The following is a 21,748-nucleotide window of genomic DNA, read 5'->3' on the forward strand; positions in this document are numbered from 1 at the left end:
TCACTTAAGAGATCCCATCTCGCACATAAATATAGAAAAAAATCTGGCCTTGAACTGCAGGAAGATTGTGAGTTTGAAAAAAGGAGCTGATTGCACAAATTTCCGTTCATTATTCCTTCCTTTTTTCCTGAAAGAACCGAAGTGCTCATTTTCCAACAACAATGAGCACACACGGAACCAGAGCGATACAATGGTCAAGGTCAGTCCGGTAGAAGTATTTTTTTTTCGTTTTTTTTTGTGTGGGTTTGAGTTGTTTCGACATCTTCAGCATTCGTTACGCCTCTCGGTGAGTTTTCCAGATAATAACTACACGCCGTGGTAATCACTGCGAGTAACAAAAGAAGGGCTTGCTTGAGAGATTGAATTGCGGTTGAGCGAAAAAATCTTCAGGTTGACCACCCCAAATTGGAGCTAAGGATGGAGCTTGCATTGGTGCACTGTAAAAGTTGTAACTTGTCCCATTGTTGTGAGTACTTTTCGACAAAGGGCTATCGCCATGGATTGGAGAGGCAAACGAAGGTTGGTAAAAGTAATTGTTTGTACCACTTCTTTCGTCCGTGTAACTCGGCGATGAGTACACCACAGGTGGAGCTTGCACTGGAGTTTGGAATCCGGAACAGGTTTGACGGCTTGGTGAGTAATCCGAATTTTGTGTGAGTGGAGTCGAAAGAGGAGGGATGCCGTAAGAATTGAAGGCGGCGGGCGCTCTTTTTTCGTCACAAAAATGTTCGAAAGTCTTCAGGTAATCATCAAATAAGATGAAATTGTCATCAAAAAGCTTCCATTCAAAAGTGGCCAGCCAGTCCCTTTCGTACTGGTTCACTGTGGCTAAGTCCATGCCTGTAGCGTGAGACCAAGACTTGTTGGTAAAAGTTTTGTCGTCGTTAAACTTGTTGGCTAGGACGAAAGCGATCATCAAGTTTTGGTAAATGACATTGACCGAATCACCACCAAGCGCTTCTACTCCATTTGGAAACTTCGAAACGTATTTGCACAGAAAGTCCAAAGCCATGAAAATTGTAACAGAAGGCAGTCTCGTGGCATTTAGCACAGAACTTACACCCTTCTTGAAAATATCCAAAACACTCGAGGATTCAACGTTCAAAGCTTCGTCGTTGTCGAACACCAAATAGGCGTTTTTTACAACAAAGTCTGACATCAAATCCAGGTCGTAGTCCAGAAATTCACGAACACCGCCGTTGACTTGGTCCTGGCGAGGTTGTGGCTGAACCTGATGTTGTGACTGAGGCATTAGAGGCTGAAAAGGTTGCTGCAAATTTGGTAGCATAAGAGCTGGAGGTGCAGCTGCAGTGGGTCCCATATAGCCCATGCCTGGAGGAGGCAATACCATTTGATAACTAGCAGAATGCTGGTGTCTGTATGGTTGCTGGGGGTCAGGCTGATAGTAACCGTGCATGGACTGTGGTGGTTGATAGTAACCATAGTTGCCCATTGCAGGGGCTCCCATAGATTGAGAGTGGCCATGTAGCGACTGACGCGGAGGAGCGACAGGAGCAGGACCGGGGGCCGCGTAGGTTGGGTAATACATATAGGAAGTCATCTTTTTTTTTGAAAAATGAAGGACTTTCTAACTTGTAGTAGGCCTAACCGACGGACAAAAAGAAAAAGATGTCGGTTGAGGTGAGAGAAAAAGTAGGCTGAACCAAAAAAGAACCACCGAAAAGTGTGTTTTGGGAGGTTTTTTGATGGATAGATGGAATGGAATGGAATAAAAGTAAAATTATTCCTTCCTTTGGATTTCAGAGCCCAAGAGTATAACCTATCTGGAGATTCGAGTAAGACAAATTAACTTAATAACTATCTTCACTCTATACCGGTGATATTGCGTAATTCTGGTCCTTTAAAGAAAAAAACGCCAGAATTCTCAAAAACCAGGTAGCTCCTCAAACAGTTGTAGAACGTTCTTCCTTGTGGATCCAAAGACGCAGGATGGAAGAATTTCTTGAGAAAAAAAAAAGTCTCAGAAAAGAAAACTCTATGAATAACAGTTCCAAGTGGTTATTCTTGAAAAAAAATTGAACAAAGAAGGGGGAGCTTTGTGGTGGAGTTCAAACCAAAATCACAAACTGTGTAAAATGTATCGCAGTGTTTCGCTATCTAGCACTTAAGCAGACAGTTGCGACGCGTGTTGCACTTGTTTATGCAAGCCCGGTCCGTTCTTTTCTCTTTGGCAAAAAAAACCGCACAGATAATCCAAAACAAACGGCAGTGGATATACGCTGTGTGTACAATACTTGCAAAGAAAGCTTGCTCAAAAATTCGGAAAAACCTCTTACTCAGAAACTGAAATAGAGAGAATCAAAAATGAGTTGATATATTAGAGAGAAAACCAGTACCGTAGTGTAAACTGATGATCTTCGTAATATAGTCAAAGTATTTGAAGGTGGGAGTTTAGATGGAAAGATTAAGAAAGTCCTACAAAAAGTTCTACATCAAGTAAGTGTAACTAAAGTTGACTAGTTGTCCAAGTTCAAGGTCAAATTTTTTTTAATATATGGGTTATTAATTTTGATCAGGTTTCTTTTGTGAAGGACCAACGACGGAAAGACTAATAATAAAAGTAAATGAGCCCAGCCGAGCGAGCACGTGATGGGATATTTCAAGATTGATTAAACGAGAGAGATAGTGGGAGAAGAGAGATGCAATTGAGAACTAATGGTTGAAGGAAAAGTGCGAGAATATGTAGTAAGAGTGCTAGAATACAGTGTCGTTCGGGTGAGATAAGAATTATAAAAAAAAACAAACAAATTTCATATCACTTTGAACGCGTGTGTCATTCCCATATGTATCACTTTCTACAGTTGTGACACCAATGACGCATTTATCAATACTATCCAACACTCTACAAGAATATTGTGGATCTCAACATTTCTTGCCTAGGTTGTGTGGTCTCCAACCGTCCGTTCCTCTGCCCGAAAAAAAATGCTAAATTATGAATAACTCCAATGTACAAAAACCTTATGCAATCGACCCCATCATCTTTCACTTCCCTCTTACCAACGCAGTAGCGGTCAAGGACATCTTGCGAGCACCAGACCCAACACCAGATGTCCCGCCAGGCCCAACATTACCGGTATCGGTGAACCCTCCACCTGCCGGAATATCCTGCATACTAACGTCCTCTTCAAACGACGGCCACACCATCGCGTTACCACTCGGTCCAGCAGCTTCTTGGTCGTCGTCGTCCATCATCATCGACGTAGAATCGTTCCCAGGAAGAACCTCGGACCATCTAACCTTCTTGGCGCTCTTATTATTGGCATTGCCAGGAGTAGCTCGCGACCGCTGAATCGGAGACGGCGTCCCGCTATTGGATTTCGTTACTTTGGCCGTTGCATGCTTTCTGTGGGGCTGTGTCGTAGATGCTCTACGCACGTTCCAGTCGCGGGCCCAGTCCGAAGGACCTACATTGGCGGACGCGGTGGACGCCACGTTACTCTGGACAGTTGCTGCGAATGCTTCAAATTCTTGGTCAATCTGAACAAGACTTCTCATTTGCTGGTGGACTGCTTGTAGCAGCACTTCGGTGTTGATCGGATCTTCCGTGTTATTTTCTATGAAGCTTCTCAAAAGTGTCTGTGAAATGAATTTGATCCTGTCTACCAGCACGCTATCTTGCATGAATTTTTCCATCACCATAGAGGAGCACACAAGAATTTCATTACGCACAGATTCAGATACCGAGTTCAACAGCGAATCATACCATACTAGATCTGAATCATCATTCCAATTTTCCATTTCCCGCAATTTTTGTAAGTCCACTTCTCTCGTATGATCGAGGGATAAATCCAGTTCATCCGGAGTATCGAAGCTTTGTTCGAGGTCTTTTATCTTATCACTCAGTTGGTCGTAAAGTGTGGAGCAATCCTCGTGCAACTGACTACCAAGGTCGACGAATTTCAACAAAGTGGCGAGCTCAACTCCAACCATCTGCAGGAAACGTCTTTTGCACAATATCAGTGCTTTAATCATTTTAAGATGCTGAAATTTTTCAGAAGTCTTAAAATTGTTGCGCAAAGCTTGAATACTATCCCAAACGGCCATTCGTACCCTTTCGCGCGTAATCTTGTATTTGCTTATTTGCAAATCGATTATTTTGCGTTCTCTAGTGCGTAGCTCTTCAATTTCTTGTCGTTGCTCTGTGATCATCTTGAGATAAGAGCCCACATGTCGATCTAAAGAGTGCCTGTTCCGTATCAATTTGGTTTTGATCTCTTTTGCTCGCGTTGCGTACTTCAATGTGTTAAGAGATTCGTCATAATGATTACTTCCAGGCGAAATGCATACAATCATGACGGTTTTACAATTACCACCGAGCGAGAATTTCAGAAGCCTTGTGAGTTTCGAGTCTCTGTATGGAACGTGGCAAGAAGAGCCTTTTTTACCATTCACACAGAGCGCGTTTATGCAATTCCCCAAGGCTAAGAGCGACCTATTAATATTTGCGCCCTCATGCAAACGTTCGCCTCTATTTTTCGTAGCTGAGGCTCTTTCGCTACCGGCCAAATCTATTATCGATAAAGTGGCAAATTTTTGGTCTTCTTTGAGCTCTGCGGTACGGTTTTTTTGGGTGATATGAATTTGCAGAACCGCATGCGAGCGCGATGAGGTTTCGTTAGCATCAGTGGCAGAGGTAGTTCTATTGGTATTACCCTTGACGACCAGATCCATGACATCTTCGATCGTTTCCAGCTCATGATGTGACAGGTTGGCTACCGTTATGTGGCGGTCTGTATCTTCGCGTAACACGAGTTTCTTGCTTGATGTTTCGGGCTCCAACAGATCCCTTATGCTTTCATTGTAGATTTCCAAGTACGACAGGGTCAGCTGGAAACGTTTGGTGTCGCGAAGCTGGTCAATTTTGTTGAAAAGCTCCTGCATGGTCAAATAGATGATGCCCGGATTGTCGGACGGCCCGCTGACGGTGTAAGTCTTGCCACAGCCTGTGGCGCCGTACGCAAACACCGTGCCGTTAAAACCATCCAGAACGGAGTCTAGCAACGGCCTTGTGGTCGCCTCATACACGTCCAGCTGGCTGGAATCCATTCTGAAAACCCGGTCAAATACAAATTTGTGTTCTCCGCTGCGTCGGCTTCCAGCCGGCGCAGCTATTGCGTTCAAAACCGTCTCACTGATCTTTCGCAACGGATTATTCGCTGCCGGGTCGAAAATCAGCATTTTGTCGTCAACACAGTCCACAATTTGTCGCAGACCTTGCGGTTTACTAAAACGGCCAGCAGACCCCACAGAATTCTTGGTAGGTGTTGTTGACAAGGAATCGACGCCTGGCAGCACCAGACTCGCGTCTCCCAATTGCAGTTTGCCCAAAGCCCCGCTTTGGTCACTTATCAGATGTGTCTGTTCGTGCATTGTAAATGGCCGTACTCGAACGGCAACAACTATTGACGACTGTCTCGTCTGCGGTACATCGTAGTCCATCACAGCACTTTCAAACAAGCTTCCATCTAGCGTTTTCAACCAGTCAAATTACCTTAAAATACACACAAACACACACAATGGTCTTGAATTCCAGTAAATGTAGTCTCAAGTATCCTAAATTCCCGGCTAATTTTTGATCCTCTTTATATACTCAGGCCTCGAAATTTATTGTTTACCTTTTGTGACGAATGAAATCCAAAAAAGCAGTCAGGTGACCTGTGATTTTGATCTTGATTAATTTTTTGGGTATGAGTATAAATAGGAAGGGCCTGATAGAGCCTATGGGGAGAAATCAAAAAACTGAATCTCGACAGAATCCACACCAAAACGGCCATAAAGGGACCACAAGGGACCACCACAGGACAGTAGAAGACGCATTTTCGGGGTGCTGATACGTTGGATTGTGTAGTGGGCCAAAAAGGGAGTGAAAAGGAGTAAAATCGAGCTAGAACAAAGTGATTACGAGGTGAATACGAGGTGAAAACAAACAAAAAATGTCATTCAGGTTCAATAAAGCAACGTTTGAGGATAACTCGTTCAATGAACAGATCCGTGAAAAGCTGACGAGTGCGCTCAATGCAGATGCCAACACCGGAACGCAATCGAAAAGCGCAAATGCGTCGAACTCGGCCGTCACAGATGAGGTCAAGCAGGAGACCAATGCGCCCAAAAAACTAGACATCTTGAAAAGCGGGATTTCAGTGCGGAAAGTAAACTTCCCGTCGATCCCACAACTAGAGATTTTAGACCTGGACGTTTCAGCGCAGTCGAAATCGCTGCTAAAGGGAATATGCAAAATCTCGTGCAAAAACGCAATGCTGGAGATAACCACGGAAATCGAAGCTAACTTGCTGTTACTGTACACCAATAACGGGCCTGCGTTCACAACGCCACGTCTGATCTCCAACGACTCATTCACAGTCCCGATCACCATGACCTTCAGCCAAATCGAGCTGGAGGCCATCACCAACATTTTTGTGAAAAACACCAGTGTCGGCATCTCGTTCAACGACGTGAACTTGGATTTCGACTTTGACTGCTCCATCAAGCTGCTGCAATCCAGCATCGAAAAGCGGCTGAAGGGATCCATGGAAACCGTGTTCAAAGAAGTACTTCCTAGCGTGATTTTCAGCATGAGTCAACGCTGGTTCACGCATGGAGAGGCCAACACGGGTTCTACAGATGAAAGTAAGTTTTCAGAACAGGTTTCAACACATCCGCACGTGCCCCGCACTATCCTGGAAGACTCAGATCTCGAGGACCTATCGCCGGCCACAATGCTGCGACTCTCGACTTTGGTATCTTCTCGCCAATCTTTATCGCTAAACCCAACGTCAATGAACACATTCAGCGCCATTCCCGGATGTTTGGAAAGGCAAAACTTGCATCGATTCAATTCTAGAGTGCCCGCACTCAGTAATTTTTACCCCGCTTTTTACGACAACGAACCCCCAGAATTGAAGACTCTGGGTAGATCTACAAGCTCGAGCGCTGTCATTGGGGGAGGCTACTCCCAACAGCGGAATGTTCTACCACAGCGTTTCCTTGATGACAGAAGCTACGACCTCAAAACCATTGCATCAGTCCAGTCTCGAATTTACGAAAGAAGTAGCAGTGGCGACAACTCTAATTTGAGAAGACGCAAGATTAAAATGGGTAAGCGGGCCAAGCCAATAGTCACGCCTGTGCCACAAACTCCTGTGATTCACGAAGAAGAGGCAGAAATGACCGCTACAGTTGAGCCGGAGAGAGACGGACAAACAGAAACTGCAGATTCCGAAATAATACATACACCACGAGCCGTGCCTGCAACACCAAGTGCCGAAACGTTTATCGTAAAGAACTCGGTTTTGGACGACGCTCCATTGTTACAGTGGCCCGCACAAGTTACTCCTTCGGTTTCAGGAAAACTACAAATGTCCAAACTGAATTTATTAGAGGAGGCCCAATTTCTGAGTAGGAAACGTGAACTACAAAAACTCAGGTCGAGTCTGTATTCGCCCATGAGAGGCAGTAAGTTTTACGTTACGAGAGAAATGGAAAGGCCCATTTTAGAGCATAAGGGACTAAGTTTCGTGGGACTGGCTCATGGACTCAAAGCGGGGGGCGAGGAGGTACCTCCTCCTCCGTATGGCTATTAATTCTGGTGCCCATCGGGGGGCACAACGGCGAGCCTTTTTGGATATACATCATTAGTATCACTTCATGAATTAACGAATTTTATAATTACATTTTCGAATTATATCTGCAGAGCGGGTTGGGTAAGTGATAACCACAACGGTCCACTTACAAGCTTTGCCGTTTGAACATATGTTCAAAACTGTTATTGTTCATCCGGAACTTTTCTTACACGACCAATTTTTTCCATTCTTCGAGTGTCAAGCACTTTGACCCGAACGCATGAATCTGGGCTACCTCTTCTTTCAACGCACTATTCACCAATCGACACCTCTGTAGCTTGTTTTTACCCTTGAAGGTATCACTCACCACAATCACATCGAAAGACTGGCCACAACCGTTTGATGTATCTGTAATGATGATGTTGTGAATATCCGCGATCGCCGCGGAAAGTTTGTCCTGTATTATCTGCTGGGAGAGCATCGTGCAAGTAAAGGTGAGAAAGTGGGGTCTATCCGAATGAGCTGTGGGATATCAAGGTGACTAAGACTAGACGATCTTGTGCCGATGATGTGTGAAGCTTGGATGACCATGATTAATGAAATGAACTTGACATGCAAAGCACGTGACGCTCAAGATGAATGAAGGGAAAGCGCCACAGCATTGACTTAGTGACATGTATAGTGTACTATTTGAGCTGTGAAATGATTGAAATCTCGACGGTGAATATTAGCAGGGAAATTTGCCAGACATCAAAGGTTATTTTGTTGTCGAATTCTTCCGGATGAACGTTGACAATGGTCACGTGATACTACGATAGTGACAGTGATCGGGTCAACATATCCACGACTATGCCATCAATAGCATTGAGCAGCATCATCAGAACTCTTTGTAGCCTTTGAAGACTTAACAGCTGTTTGGGTTGGTATTTTCTCCTTAACTTGTCTATGCACCAAATAAAGCTCGAAACATATACACTTGCCGTCTATACTAACAAAGAACACCAGTTCGCTCTCGATAGAAGCAAATGTTTAGAACAGTTATTGTACAGTGAAAGTCCAGACTCTAAATCTGTATCTCACAATGAGTGCGAACAAATATTGTAAACTAACAAATTTGACGGTCGTAAGACGCAACGTAAATGAATACTCAGAATAACACTCAATCTGGCATTCATCGAACGCAGCTGTGAAGAGTTTCTGAAAAATGTGGACTACAAAACATATTTTATCTTTCTTTCTTCGGGCCTGATCTGTCCTACGGGATCGCAAATATAGTACCTTGACTTTGTACATAAGATTGTCAGTTTGTTTTGTCTCTTAACAATTTATATTCGCGTACAAGGTCTTGCTGGGGAATAAAATCCGTAGTATTGTGCAAAATCAAACAAAATCCACTCAATTTGGTGTCATTACTGATTTGATATGGAACGCCTGAAAATAGCTCCAGGCTATCGCAGCTCTTCAATTCCTCAAATCATACGCGATGAACTCTCAATAGGAAATTGGCTCTGAGATGATGTCAATATTGAAACACTTAACTAAAGATAAGTATTCAGGTTGAGAAATACCAGCAAACTTTAGATACAGATGAAACAACATCTGTGAAAATACCAAGCAACTTGAAATCTCAAGCAAACTGTTGAAATGATATCGATTCTTGATTCTGTCGTGCTTTGCTCACATGACCATCTTCTTTTCATGATTATATAGTGGATTTGAAGATCATCACTTCCGCTTGACGACTTCACAACAAGTTCAAAACAGCAATCGTTGACCAAAGAGGCACTCGTAGACACTCGTAAACTGATCATAAGTTCAATTGTTCCATTTCTAGGAACCGATTCCTATATTTCATTTTTAGCGATGAGTAGAGCCCTTTCCAGAAACCAACTCAAGGGTTTGATCAAAGAAATCACTAAATTGTACCCAGCAAGCTACGCAGACTCGAGCTGGGACAACACAGGCTTGCTAATCGATTGTTCTACCTTGCAGAGCGATGTTCAAAAACCCAAAGTGCTGCTTACGATTGACTTGACCGCGGCTGTGGCCCAGGAAGCTGTCAACCACGGCTGTAACCTGATCATGTCTTACCATCCTTTCATTTTCCCAAGTTGGAAACGGATCAGCCCATGGTCCAACCCACAGCATCAGTCAGCGGTGAAGCTGATCCAGCACGGAATCAGCGTTTACTGTCCCCACACTGCTATCGATGCCGCTAAAGACGGCGTCAACGCATGGCTGGCTTCCTCGTTGGTTCACGACCAGTCTTTGATTGACTCGAGCGTCAGTATCGAAAAAGTGTCTCCAGTTCAAGGCGAGCAGGACTTTGAAGTTGGTTACGGACGCGTTGTTAAACTGAGGAGTCAAATCTCGCTCCAAAGCGTAATCGAGTCATTGAAGGCCTCTTTGGGGATTGAAACAGTCCAGTGTGCTGTGAAACAAACTCTAAGCGAATTTCAGGTCCAAACTGTTGCTTTGTGCGCTGGTAGCGGTTCCGGTGTGTTCAAGAACCTGAAAGACGACGTGGACTTGTACCTCACGGGCGAGATGTCTCATCATGAAATTCTCAGACTCAGGGAAATGGGCAAAGCCGTAGTGGTCTGCAACCATTCCAACACCGAGAGAGGGTTCTTGAAATCTGTGATGGTTCAGCAACTTTCCAAAGCCGGTATCGATTGCGTGGTGAGCACGGAGGACAGCGACCCACTGACATACGTGTAAAAAAAAAAAAAAAAGAATAAGGCTCGCAGCCTCGTGCTGAGGATGCTTCATCCGTCAAGTATCAAAAGAGCCCATTATAGCCTAATCATTGACTTCGACGATGACCCGTTTAAAAGCATCTAGTTGTCCAACTTAGAATTGATATTAAGGCTATATTTCTATAGCAGCCCGCACCAACAAGCTTCGCGATGAGATTTCAGCCATACAACAGGCCAAAATGGACGCATTCGCACTCAAGAAGGACAACCGAAAGAAGTTTCAGGACAAAGAAAAGTTGAAACGGAAACATGCTACTCCGAGTGATCGTAAATACCGGGCTCTGAACAAAACTACCGAGCCGGAACCGGAGGTGCCGGAACTACAGGCCAACCATTACCGCTACCACGAAGACTTATCGATGACATACCAAACCCAAAACGATGACGATTCAAATGTTGGGACAACGAATAAAAAGCTCAAGGAAATCTTGTTGGCTCGACAGAACAATACCGATCATGATAGCCAGTACCAAACCAAGTCTCCCAGTCACCTTACACGAAAAGAGCTAGATTCGATGTCAGTAGCTGAATTGAATCGTCTGTTGGGAAACAAGCAGAATGACTCAATATCAATCAAACCTGACGCAGGTGGTTCCAAGAACGACAATACACGGTTTTCAAACCACGTTCGAGGCACTCCCGCTGCCCTAAAAAGCGAAATACCCACCAAAACCTCCAAATCCAAGGTACCCGTCGATCTCGAGTCCGAACAAGACCAACTGGATGAGCTGATATGACAGCTGTCAACAGAAACGAGTAAGAATTTCAACTGTACAATTTGAAGCTAAGCGAAGATCAACCGACTATCACGTGTTAACGATCAGCTGACTTCTCTTATCGATGTAACTTTCAACGAAACAATCCTAATTAAATTAAAGTAAATGAACATATCAATATTATTAGGAAATGGTACTATCAAAGAGGATTAACAAGCATTCCAGTACCAAACGCTTTCGGTATAGATCTTTGAAGCAGCACTAGAAAACTTCAGCTTTCATTTACTACAGGACTAGCTATAGCTTTAGAATCCATCTATTCCCCTTTTTTTCAGCGCCCAAAACGTCCACTTTTCGAGGTTTTAGCACAGTTTCAGCTATTTGGTTCCAACATACAAGTTGACAGTCTACCAGTATATCCAGATATCAAGATGTCGACCGATACGATGTATCTCAACAGCTCAAGGAGATTGCCTGCAGCCGGCAGAAACAAAACAAGTCAGCTCCAGAAACCGGAGAAAAAAACGACGAAAAACCACCGCAAAAACAAGACTCGCCAGGAGGGCAACGTGGTAGAAGACAGCGTGCCCCTTTCTCAACCACAAGCACTGCCAAATGGGGAGAAGCCTAATTTTGGCGGTTCCACCAAGAAAGAACGCAAGTCAAACAATAAACGTCCAGACAACTCAGGGGCCAGCAGTTCACACGACAAAGCGGCAAAAAGTACAAGCTCAACAACGGCACACGCTCTGGAGCTTACATCTACTCAAGCTGGACGGAAAACTGCCGAACTTCTAGCACAGAATCTTAAAGATGTCGTACTCGTCGAAAATGATAAAGGTGGGTTAACGAGTATTCCACGTGTGGACCAGCGTACGAATCGTCAAATGACACCTCAAGCGCTACCTAGCGCATCACCAACGCAATCTCCTTTACCGTTACCAATAAAGGAGCATAGTACGCCAATTCATTGTCCTTTGCCACTCCTACAGCCAGGACCTCACCTCAATCAAAACCAACATCAACCACAGTTTCAGCAGATTCTTCCAAATCAGCATTTCCCCCCACATTACCAGAACCAGTCTTTACAGCAGTCAACAATGAACCATCAGATGTATGCGTATCAGAATCAACAGATGTATTCGCATCAGAACCGCCTCCCTCCAATAGCTCCTCTGGGCATGCAACATCTAGGCTCTAACTACTCTATCTCTTCAGGTGCGCCGCCATACTTCAATTCCATGCATCATGCACCTTTCATGAACGCAAATGCACCACAAACGGCTGGTTTTTACGGAATTCCACCGCCGGCGCCCCCTCCCATGGGCGCATTACCTGGACAATACCCTCAAATGCATTCAATGTTCAACTCAGCTTCCCAACCACTGAGAAGTGTAGCGGCTCATCCATCTTCCGATTCAACGGGTAGTGAAATATCTGGGCCTGTCACTCTTTCTTCCAAAGAGCCCAGGGTATCGAGTTCTAGCTCAGTGTCGAGTGGAACTGCTGACATTGGTATGGGGTCTACTTCTGAAAAGAAGCACTCCAAGAAATCTCAAGCGGGCGCAAAACTTGTGCGGGGCGGTTACGCTGGTGCTTCGTTTGCTACAAATGTGCCAGCTGTAACAAACCTCCCCAAACCAAGCTTTACATGAGAATCTGGTATTTATCATGTCAACTCTAGGTGTACCGGTCTTTATCCACGTAGGATTTGGTGTTTCCGTTTTCCAGGGGGTGAGGTCGTACGCTAACTGGCCTAAGTCAGTAAATGTCTCTTGGTATGGCTTTAATTGGTTTTTTTTTTTTGGGATCTGAGCACGATAGGTGCTCTCTAAGGTTGATTAAAATGTATTTGCAACCTTGTACGCTTCAACTGCAGGAGTTTTGTTTTTTCAATTACTTGCCTTACAACGATAACATCTGATGAGGTTTACTCATGACATTTTTATGAAAAGAATTGATATCAAAAGGTGTTAGTTCAATGAACTTTCTGCGTTCAAATGATTATTAAATACACAAAGAACAATTTACGTTAGTGCTCTCCTCCAATTTATAAAACGACATTCTTCGCCAGCTTGTTCTTGTAATCCAAGATAGAACCATCCCATCTAGTGGCAGTCTTGTTTTCAACAACGAAAATGTCCTGTGCAATCTTGTCCAACAATCTGAAATCGTGGGAAACCACCACTACACCACCGTTGAAATCATTGATAGCCTCAGCCAATGAGTCGATGGTAGCAATGTCTAAACCGTTGGTAGGTTCATCCAGCAGCAATACATTTGGAGCCTGTAGAGCCAACAAGGCGAAAACCACACGAGAACGTTGCCCTTCAGACAAAGTACCCATTTGTGATGTCTGGGCCTCACCGGTCAAACCGTAGCGACCTAACTGCCCTCTCCAGTACTGGAAGTCCTGAGAAATGTTAGAATGTTTGTCACGCACGAATTCTAAAGGAGTTTTACTTAGATCCAACTGATCTTGAGAATGCTGAGAGTAGACACCGAGTTTGACATGGGTGTGACGAGAAACACGACCAGATTGAGCAGATAGATCACCGGTCATAATCTTCAACAGGGTGGATTTACCCACACCATTAGGCCCAACAAGTGCAACTCTGGAATCCATATCCACACCGAAGTTCAAATGTTCATATAGATTGTTTTCAGCTTTGCCGTCATAGGCGAAAGAGATATCGTCGAAAGCCAAAACAGGAGGTGGCAATCTTTCGACCTCTGGGAAACGGAAAGAAAAGACCTTATCTGGGACAACAGGCTCAATCAGACCATCAGCTTCCATCTTATCCAAAATTTTTTGTCTAGATTTTGCCTGTCTGACCAAGTTGGCATAAGTACCAGCGGAAGCAATGAACTTCTTAATATGGGCAATTTCTTCTTGCTGTTTAGCGTACTGTTTCATTTGATTGGTTTCCTGTTCGCTACGGGTCTTGACATAGGAATCGAAGTTACCACCGTAAGCAATTAATCTTTGCATACGCATGTCTATCATGTTGCTACAGACACCGTTCAAGAAATCCTGGGAGTGCGAAACCAAAACTAAAGTCCTGTCAAATCTCTTCAAATATTCTTCCAACCACACACAGGCCTCTAGATCCAAATGGGCAGTTGGGTCATCTAGCAACAACAGAGTTGGCTTGACGAACAATGCCTTGGCCAATGCGACACGCATTTTCCAACCACCAGACATGTCCTTAGTTTTCTTGTTAATAGTCTTGGAGTTGAAACCCAAACCAATCAAAATAACGGCAGCTCTGCTTTCGAAAGTCGAAGGGTCCAATGAGTCCATACGTTCGTAGATACCCTCCAAAACGTCAGATTCGGGACCATCTTCAATGATAGTTTTTTCAACAAGGTCTTCGAGACGCTTTAGTTCGTTTTGAGCTTCAGTGACCACGTATTCCAGAGCAGAGTACTCGGATGGCTCAGCGGGCTCATCAAGTAGATAGACGTCGATGTGCTCGGGGATTGGGTATTCACGGGTGGCTAAAGATTTTAGGAAAGTAGACTTACCGCAACCGTTTTCACCCAGTAGACCGTAACGACGGCCGTAGTTGAGTTCCAGCTGTGAGTCCTGGATTAGGACTTTACCGTGGAAAAGTAGCGAGACAGACGATAGTTTGACATCACGGGAGGTTGTGAGCGAGTCCAACACACCGGTGACGACACGGTCAGAAATACCGTCTTTGTCCAGTTGTAGTTTCATTTGGGCCACTTCACGAGCAGTGGCATCGGCTTCATCTTCAGAATCGTCTTTCTTCTTGGAAGCACGGATAGTTTTGCCCTCTGCGGCTCTCTTGGCGTCTCTCTCGGCCTTCTTGGCCTCTCTTTTAGCCTTGGATGCGGAAGCTGGTGGCATTTTTCAGTGCGATTGTGTGATGATTCTAGTGAGAATTAGCGCCGTACTAGGTATGTCAATTTTTACGCTAATAATGTCAGGAGAATCGGAACAGATAGCTTTCTTAATGCTCTACAGTCGTAGCGTAATAGGAAGTTCTTAACACTATCAAAAACAATGAGTTTCTCAGGTTTTATAAGAATTGAAGTGAGTTAAACTTAGTTGAAAGAGATGAGTATATCTCAGTGAACTTTTAATTTAGTTGCTATACTGAAAAGAAAGATGAAAAAATTTGAATAGAAAGAAAGAGAATTCGTTCAAGACGATGGCATTTTCAAGCAAGTTTTACGTGAAGAGTGATAATAGAGTAACTTGGTGGTTAGTGAATATTTTGGAGAGCGAGAATACGGGGAGTGTTAAGGATGTAAGTGGCTCTCTATTGGACGTACTGGCTTTGGCTGTACTGATTTTCAATGTAACAAATTGATGGCTTTCTTGAAAGTCACGTGACCTAGATCTAGATCGCGATTGACGGAAGCTGTAACTCTCACAACCTCTATTGTAGCTTGCTCAGCAATGCTACGTGATTCAGGGTCTCAGTAGGAACATGGCTGTAAATATTGGGCATAATCGTAGACTGTTTACGGGTCTTTTTGCTAGACTTGAGCCGGTTGCTGAAGCTGCACATTTTTTTTTTGGTTTCATTTTGACTTTGATTCAAGGAATTCGAGACAGTGGGTACTAATGGTATCATTTGACTTGTATAATTGTTTCAGTTGGGGCGAAAAACGTTCGCTTTGCATGCTACCTGCAGGATTCGGACGTCAGGATCAGAAACACTTGCAAATCCCACACGGCCACGTGATGTGAGATTGGAAGATAATAGTCAGTTGCCACAGGGAGCTCTGGCAATATGAATTCGATTGGTAGGTAGCGATGGCTGCGAGTCGTATTCATCTTATACTTCGGCTCATTACAACAGACCTCGCATCAACTCCGTACAGCGTATGTCACATTCGGCCAGAGTGATACAAATGTTAAAAGCACCACATATCGCTTGAAAAGCTTATCATTACCAGTTGAGCTGAGTGCCGATACACACTAATTCTAGACCATGATGGGATGGCATGGCTTTCTATCAAATGTCACTTTGAGGGGGCCAAGTGTCTGTAAAAAGTATAACGAGCTCCAATCCGAAAGTGTGTTCAAGTAAGCATTATTGGGACTTTCAGCAGTTCACTAAGCAAGAATCATGGCCTGACTTGACTGGACATAGGATTCCCATAGGTGAATACATTCCAGTTTTAAAAACCCTAAGACAGATATTATCACGTGATGCTACGACAGTAATACTGGCAAAGTGACAAGCCTCTCAGCTGTCACAACAGCTGGGGTGAGACTCCCTAGAACTAGAAAAATACGTTATGGTGGGCCAGTAGTTAGTCGCATCCGTAGCCTTTAACATAGAGCGAGTGTTGCTGTTATCATTGCGGAAATCTCACTTCTACGCCGGAGTAGTAAAAAAAGATTATACTACGTCCCCGAAAAAATCGCAAGTCAGTTGCTTGCAAAGTGTGAGCTCTGACCTATGTCTAGCTTATTATTTTTAACGTTCAATAACTGGTTACACTTTATCGTTTTCAAAACTATCTTCACTGCAACAATTATTTCGCTCTCAACGTGGCGCGTTCACTCAAATGATCCTGTGCACCGTACTATTGTGCAGCCTCCTTTTCACGCCTACTCAAAAGTAGTATAATGCAAAACCAGGCCACGCACGCCTCTGTCAGAAAGCTACGCCAGAAATTTTATCAACCTGCACTGAATAATTCGACATCCGCTACAACGCAAATATCTATAAAGTCTCTAACGTCCTGTGGTAATAAAGCTACCCGTGTTCCCCGTATCTCTGGTCGAAACGTCATCTACTTCCTACAGCAAACGATGGTATTTCTCTTCTTAACGCTAATACTGTGAAATCATCCTTTTCGTGACATGTATAATAACAGTGGTCTCTTATTTTCACAACTTGAGTTGAGCCAGGAAAAGAACACCATATGAAGCTCACCAATATTGGACCACCCAATCAATACCATTATCGCCATGCGCTCAATTCAATTGTTTTTCACGTAACAACAAATCAAGTTCAATCCTCCATTCTTGTCGGCTTTCCCGTCTTTTCTCTTACCACAGGCATTTTCGTAATGAAGTCTTCGCAATTGTAGGCCACAAATCCACCAGGTAAAAGCGTACAAACTACTCGAAGTGTGTCACCCTAAGCACTCCCTTTTGTCTACAAAACTGTTGTCTATATAGCTCGAACTTTCGGAGTTATCGTCCAGTGATACTTTCCTGAGCATGTGGACAATGGATGTCTCTTTGAGCCACAGCATAGTCCATCGTAGAGAAGTTCAAGAATAAACCCGGTACATGGACCATGTCTAGCATATATCGCCTCACAGCATCATTTAAATAGTCTCAATAGATGGCGAACGTCTTACCGTAATAACCTTGTGCATGTAGATATCGCAAGCCGTTTCGATCTACTACAAATCTATTTATCTCGCTAAAAGAGCCATAGGATTAGAAATTTACATTGTCCCAACGCCGTCTTCCACCCCTTTATCGAGATGTCCTTCAACCACATTCCAGTGATTGATTTGGAAGACGCACTGAAGCCAGAGAAAAAACAAGAGTTCTTAAGAAAGTTGCAAGATGCACTTGTAAATGTGGGTTTCTTCCTGTTGGTGAACTTTGAGAAATTCGGCCCACCAGCTCATCAGTTCGAAGATATCAAGTCAGAAGCACTGAACTTTTTTGCGTTGCCAGATGAAATCAAAAAAGAGTGTGAAATGCTGAACTCTCCGCATTTTTTGGGCTACACCAAGCTGGGAAATGAGATTACGGGCGGTAAAGCAGATTGGAGAGAGCAGATCGATTTAGGAACAGAACTAGCCGCTCCCAAAGATCCAGAACCGCTCTACAAACAGCTGGAGGGCCCCAATCTGTGGCCACAACCGGAGTATGCTCCAAAGTTCCGCCCTGTGGTGACAGACTACATTAAAAAAATGACACAGCTATCCACTGCGTTCAGAGGCTTTGTATGTGAGGCCATTGGCCTACCAGCTGGCCGTTTAGACTCTTATTTCAAGCCTGACCAGCAATGCAAGATAAAACTCATCTCATACCCTGAAAAAGTGAACGATGGAGTACAGGATTCAGAAAACGGCGATTCTGAGCTTCCTCAAGGTGTTGGACCGCATCGGGACTCTGATTTCATCACTTTTATATTTCAAGCTTCAGAACATAGAGGCTCTTTACAAGTTCAAAACTTTCAGGGCAAATGGATTCCCATTGACAATGTTCCTGGAAGCCTTGTGGTTGCCGTGGGTCAAACACTCGAAGCTATAACCGATGGCGTCTGCAAGGCCACTATCCACAGAGTGACAAGTCCACAAGAAGGCGCAGGTGTAAGATTGTCTATTCCCTTCTTCCAAACAATAGACATTGATTCTCGCAAAAGTGCCGTTTCCGATTTATCGAGTGACATACTGCGGCTAAGAGATGAAAGGGACAAGCTTATAAACAATTGGGGCGTGGATGTGGGGTTTCAGTTCAAACCTGATCTTGTCACGCATCCGGTTGGGTATGCCGTTTTCCGAAACAGAATAAAGTCGCATCAAGACGTCGCTGCCAAGTGGTACCCGAAAGAGCTTAAACAAGTTCTGACAGAGGTCTAATTGGAACAAGGGACAAAAAAGTAGGTTATCAGAGAGCGCGATATTGTGAGTGGTTGTTTTCAACTAAGGAATGCGGCTGACAACTGCGTACTTGATTTCGCCATTACTGGGCAGAGCTCAACGGTGACATGGAAAGCGTGGGCTTGTGGGTCTGTGCCAGGCGATCAGCTGTAAAGAGCACATATGTGTGTGAATTAGTAGAGGGGTTTACCTGACACCGGTTGCAGAAAAAGTAAACGTCTGTTGTTTAATCTACCGTGGACACTGGCGTTCTGTTATTAGCTCTATAACGTACAATAACTACTCCGCCAAATATTGGAATCACCAGCGGGACGGCACAGTTGTCGTACCACCATATTTACTGCTCCATGACTGGTATTCCCAGACCCGGAGGCAAAAAATACATCTGAGAAGTCGGTTCTTTGGTTTTCACCTCGAGAAAGAGTTCGGAGGACGACGATTTTAATGAACTTTCCCACTTACCCGAGAATCTCGCCTTCAAGACAAAAGCAGTTGATAGGCTTGTCTCCAGGACTCATTGCCTTGATAAATTTCTCCACGATACTCAAACCCACTTTTGGCAAGAACGTGCTGCATCGTTTTGTTATCTTTGTGAGTGTCGGCTCTGATGTCCTTGAAGCCCATCTCTGAACATATCTCAATAAGGCCAGTCATCATGATGCTTGACAGCTTTTTACCCTGAAATCTAGGCGATATAGCCGTACGATGTATAGAAACGTAGTTCTGCTCGTTTTCGCGCCCCATCCATTGGCCATCTATCGCAGTGTAGGCAGGGTCAACACCGACCAGGATAACACCCACAGCAGCTATTTCGCCCTCGCAAATCATTAAATAACTTCTATCCTTTTTGATGTCCGTCTTGATAAGTTTTTTATTGGGATAACCATCCTGCCATTGGTCGATATTCAGTGACTTCAAAAGTTCTTTGGCTGACTCCAGAATTGACCAAACCTCGTCCAAATCTTCTAAAGTCGCTTTTCTAAAGAAGTGCATTGGGAACAGTACTTGGGATTGAGATCAATGATTGAAACACACTAGGCTTCGAACGTTTCGAGTGTAGAAATTGTTTTTAGGAGTAGGAAGGAAGTTTTTCAGACGAATTTATCGTCAGCGGAGAGATACATGTTGAACAGTAGGAGTTATCAATATGAGTCTAGTGCTTGTAATGACTCATTACGGTGTTACAGGCAGTTGAAGAAAGTAGCAAGAATCGAGGTAGAAAGTTCAAGGTAGAAAATTCACACATACATAATGCGATTTAGAACAATCAGATGAAATGAGAATTACAAGTAGGTGCTGGAATGCCGAATTTTTTGAGATTTCATAATCATTAACTTGATCTGTTCACTTCTAAAGACCTGGTACGGAGTTTCGAAACGAATATTTCCTGTATTTTTGAATAGTCCCCAGATCAGGCATGTCACAACGGATTGACTTGACAACTAAATTATCTGGATAAGAATACGCAGGGCTCTTGAATGCGCAAATCTCGAAGGTTTGCTGGATCTTAGATGCTTCCAATTATGGAATGCGATTCGCAGACACACCCTGCTGACGTCGAAAGATCTACGTTTACGACCAAAAAGTGAGAAAAGAATATGTTTTGAAACGGTTTGCCGACGTTTGTTTGTCTGTGGCTTAGCTTGGCACACTGGCCTGGCTCAGTTCTGCCCCATTTACGGTGCCGGCTGCGATGATTCGTACGTTTGTCGTGAATACGCATAACAAGAGATCTACTTGCCAGATCTGGCAGTTTTGAGTACGAAACGCTTAACAACGTTGACGCTCGTTTTGCAAGCTTCTCCAGGCCGATCCTTTGACGACGTTGCGTTGGCGTGTGAAGCCAATACGTTTACGTGATGACGTGTGAAGGCACTCGCAGCACAATGGACTTTGAAACAGCTGAAACGGGCTCGAGAACGTTGTAAAAGCCGACGATCTGATTTTGAGGACGTTAGATAGCTCTACGGTCGGTTTGCAACGATCCTGATGGCCCGGACTGCAGCACTCCGCATTTGCAAAATATGCTAAATGGCTGGGTGGCTGTTTGGGTCTGAAGACTAGCATTCTCAGAGACACTTGGCATCGTTCTAGTCGTGATTGTCTCTGGATGAGTGTCTTGTGCGTTCCTTTCTGCGACGTCAGTGTTTTGCTCGAGACAACTCTTTTTTTCATGCTTCGTTACCATTCTCCATGGTGTGTGTATGTGTTAGCAGAGCATGCAAACCACCGTACTCGATTCAGTCAGCTTTGAAACCTTCCCCGTAGTAGTCGTGGACACGTCTCCCTCAAGCTGTCCCATTGCAGAGATGTGCAGCGTTTTCTATTTTTACGAGTGCATATACGACGTGCAGTTGGGCTGCTTACGGTACGACTCGCAGCTCGAGAATTAACGGTGACGTCAACCCGTGCCAAAACGATCTACACGAATGGCATTCGGATTTACTCTTCTCTTCGCCGTCCCGATTATCCAAGCTACAGACCGTCAAGCCAAGACCTAGCCTAAAATGCCTATTGTAGAATAACTCACATTACAAACCGTCCAGCACATGGAAAATCGATGCCGTGAACCGTTACCTCGAGAAGAAAACCTCCGAAAAACTACTGGAAACCGGGTTAACTATGTGGGAATTCCATGATTCGTGCTAGCGTTACTCGCGGTGATAACCAAGCGTCTTTCATGTTCCTACGTGTTTCCACGAGTGTTCCCTCAAGAGTGTTCCTACCAAAGACTTGTTTACTGGCCCACGGGAAAAGAAACAAGAAACGAGAACACAGGAGCGATCAGATGACTTGTTCATACAGCTCTTGCATGATCAGGTTTTTGCAGCCCATTGTTCAAACATATCGTTGTCGTAACTACATATGCACGCTCGAACGGAAAATCGAACCGTTCCCTGTTGCTTAGGTGAAAGCTACATTTTCAAGCAATGTAACAGTACCTAACTCCGGAAATGAAGTTCCTTAAGACCGCAACCACTAAAAGCGGTTTTTTTGCCAGAGAAAGTCACAAAGGTCAGACAACCGAAGCGCTTGTCTCAAGCAACGCGCTCGTCGATCCCAGTGTCCGCATAAAATT

General features: G+C 44.2%; 10 protein-coding genes across 10 annotated transcripts; 5 read left to right on the forward strand and 5 right to left on the reverse strand.

Moving 5' to 3' along the window:
• Nucleotides 1–322: 322 nt before the first annotated feature.
• On the reverse strand, nucleotides 323–1,561 carry CLG1 (LALA0S06e07448g1_1; the record flags this gene model as incomplete). The annotated part of the gene is made up of 1 exon (XM_022772018.1): nucleotides 323–1,561. One exon carries the CDS (start codon nucleotides 1,559–1,561, stop codon nucleotides 323–325), a length of 1,239 nt encoding a protein of 412 aa, XP_022629164.1.
• A 1,442-nt stretch (nucleotides 1,562–3,003) lies between these two features.
• Nucleotides 3,004–5,460, reverse strand: KIP3 (LALA0S06e07470g1_1; the record flags this gene model as incomplete). The annotated part of the gene is made up of 1 exon (XM_022772019.1): nucleotides 3,004–5,460. One exon carries the CDS (start codon nucleotides 5,458–5,460, stop codon nucleotides 3,004–3,006), a length of 2,457 nt encoding a protein of 818 aa, XP_022629165.1.
• A 494-nt stretch (nucleotides 5,461–5,954) lies between these two features.
• On the forward strand, nucleotides 5,955–7,601 carry MDM34 (LALA0S06e07492g1_1; the record flags this gene model as incomplete). The annotated part of the gene is made up of 1 exon (XM_022772020.1): nucleotides 5,955–7,601. The coding sequence occupies one exon, from the start codon at nucleotides 5,955–5,957 to the stop codon at nucleotides 7,599–7,601; it is 1,647 nt and encodes a 548-aa protein (XP_022629166.1).
• A 205-nt stretch (nucleotides 7,602–7,806) lies between these two features.
• Nucleotides 7,807–8,061, reverse strand: BOL2 (LALA0S06e07514g1_1; the record flags this gene model as incomplete). Its single annotated transcript, XM_022772022.1, has 1 exon — nucleotides 7,807–8,061. One exon carries the CDS (start codon nucleotides 8,059–8,061, stop codon nucleotides 7,807–7,809), a length of 255 nt encoding a protein of 84 aa, XP_022629167.1.
• Nucleotides 8,062–9,443: 1,382 nt separating this feature from the next.
• Nucleotides 9,444–10,301, forward strand: NIF3 (LALA0S06e07536g1_1; the record flags this gene model as incomplete). The annotated part of the gene is made up of 1 exon (XM_022772023.1): nucleotides 9,444–10,301. The coding sequence occupies one exon, from the start codon at nucleotides 9,444–9,446 to the stop codon at nucleotides 10,299–10,301; it is 858 nt and encodes a 285-aa protein (XP_022629168.1).
• Nucleotides 10,302–10,518: 217 nt separating this feature from the next.
• LALA0_S06e07558g (LALA0S06e07558g1_1) lies at nucleotides 10,519–11,076 on the forward strand (the record flags this gene model as incomplete). The annotated part of the gene is made up of 1 exon (XM_022772024.1): nucleotides 10,519–11,076. The coding sequence occupies one exon, from the start codon at nucleotides 10,519–10,521 to the stop codon at nucleotides 11,074–11,076; it is 558 nt and encodes a 185-aa protein (XP_022629169.1).
• A 410-nt stretch (nucleotides 11,077–11,486) lies between these two features.
• EDC1 (LALA0S06e07580g1_1) lies at nucleotides 11,487–12,710 on the forward strand (the record flags this gene model as incomplete). The annotated part of the gene is made up of 1 exon (XM_022772025.1): nucleotides 11,487–12,710. One exon carries the CDS (start codon nucleotides 11,487–11,489, stop codon nucleotides 12,708–12,710), a length of 1,224 nt encoding a protein of 407 aa, XP_022629170.1.
• Nucleotides 12,711–13,105: 395 nt separating this feature from the next.
• Nucleotides 13,106–14,929, reverse strand: ARB1 (LALA0S06e07602g1_1; the record flags this gene model as incomplete). Its single annotated transcript, XM_022772026.1, has 1 exon — nucleotides 13,106–14,929. The coding sequence occupies one exon, from the start codon at nucleotides 14,927–14,929 to the stop codon at nucleotides 13,106–13,108; it is 1,824 nt and encodes a 607-aa protein (XP_022629171.1).
• Nucleotides 14,930–17,538: 2,609 nt separating this feature from the next.
• LALA0_S06e07624g (LALA0S06e07624g1_1) lies at nucleotides 17,539–18,648 on the forward strand (the record flags this gene model as incomplete). The annotated part of the gene is made up of 1 exon (XM_022772027.1): nucleotides 17,539–18,648. The coding sequence occupies one exon, from the start codon at nucleotides 17,539–17,541 to the stop codon at nucleotides 18,646–18,648; it is 1,110 nt and encodes a 369-aa protein (XP_022629172.1).
• A 498-nt stretch (nucleotides 18,649–19,146) lies between these two features.
• Nucleotides 19,147–19,662, reverse strand: LALA0_S06e07646g (LALA0S06e07646g1_1; the record flags this gene model as incomplete). Its single annotated transcript, XM_022772028.1, has 1 exon — nucleotides 19,147–19,662. One exon carries the CDS (start codon nucleotides 19,660–19,662, stop codon nucleotides 19,147–19,149), a length of 516 nt encoding a protein of 171 aa, XP_022629173.1.
• Nucleotides 19,663–21,748: the final 2,086 nt, after the last annotated feature.

The sequence above is a fragment of the Lachancea lanzarotensis genome, scaffold LALA0S06, assembly GCF_000938715.1.
Source record: "Lachancea lanzarotensis genome assembly LALA0, scaffold LALA0S06, whole genome shotgun sequence".
NCBI lineage: Eukaryota > Fungi > Ascomycota > Saccharomycetes > Saccharomycetales > Saccharomycetaceae > Lachancea > Lachancea lanzarotensis.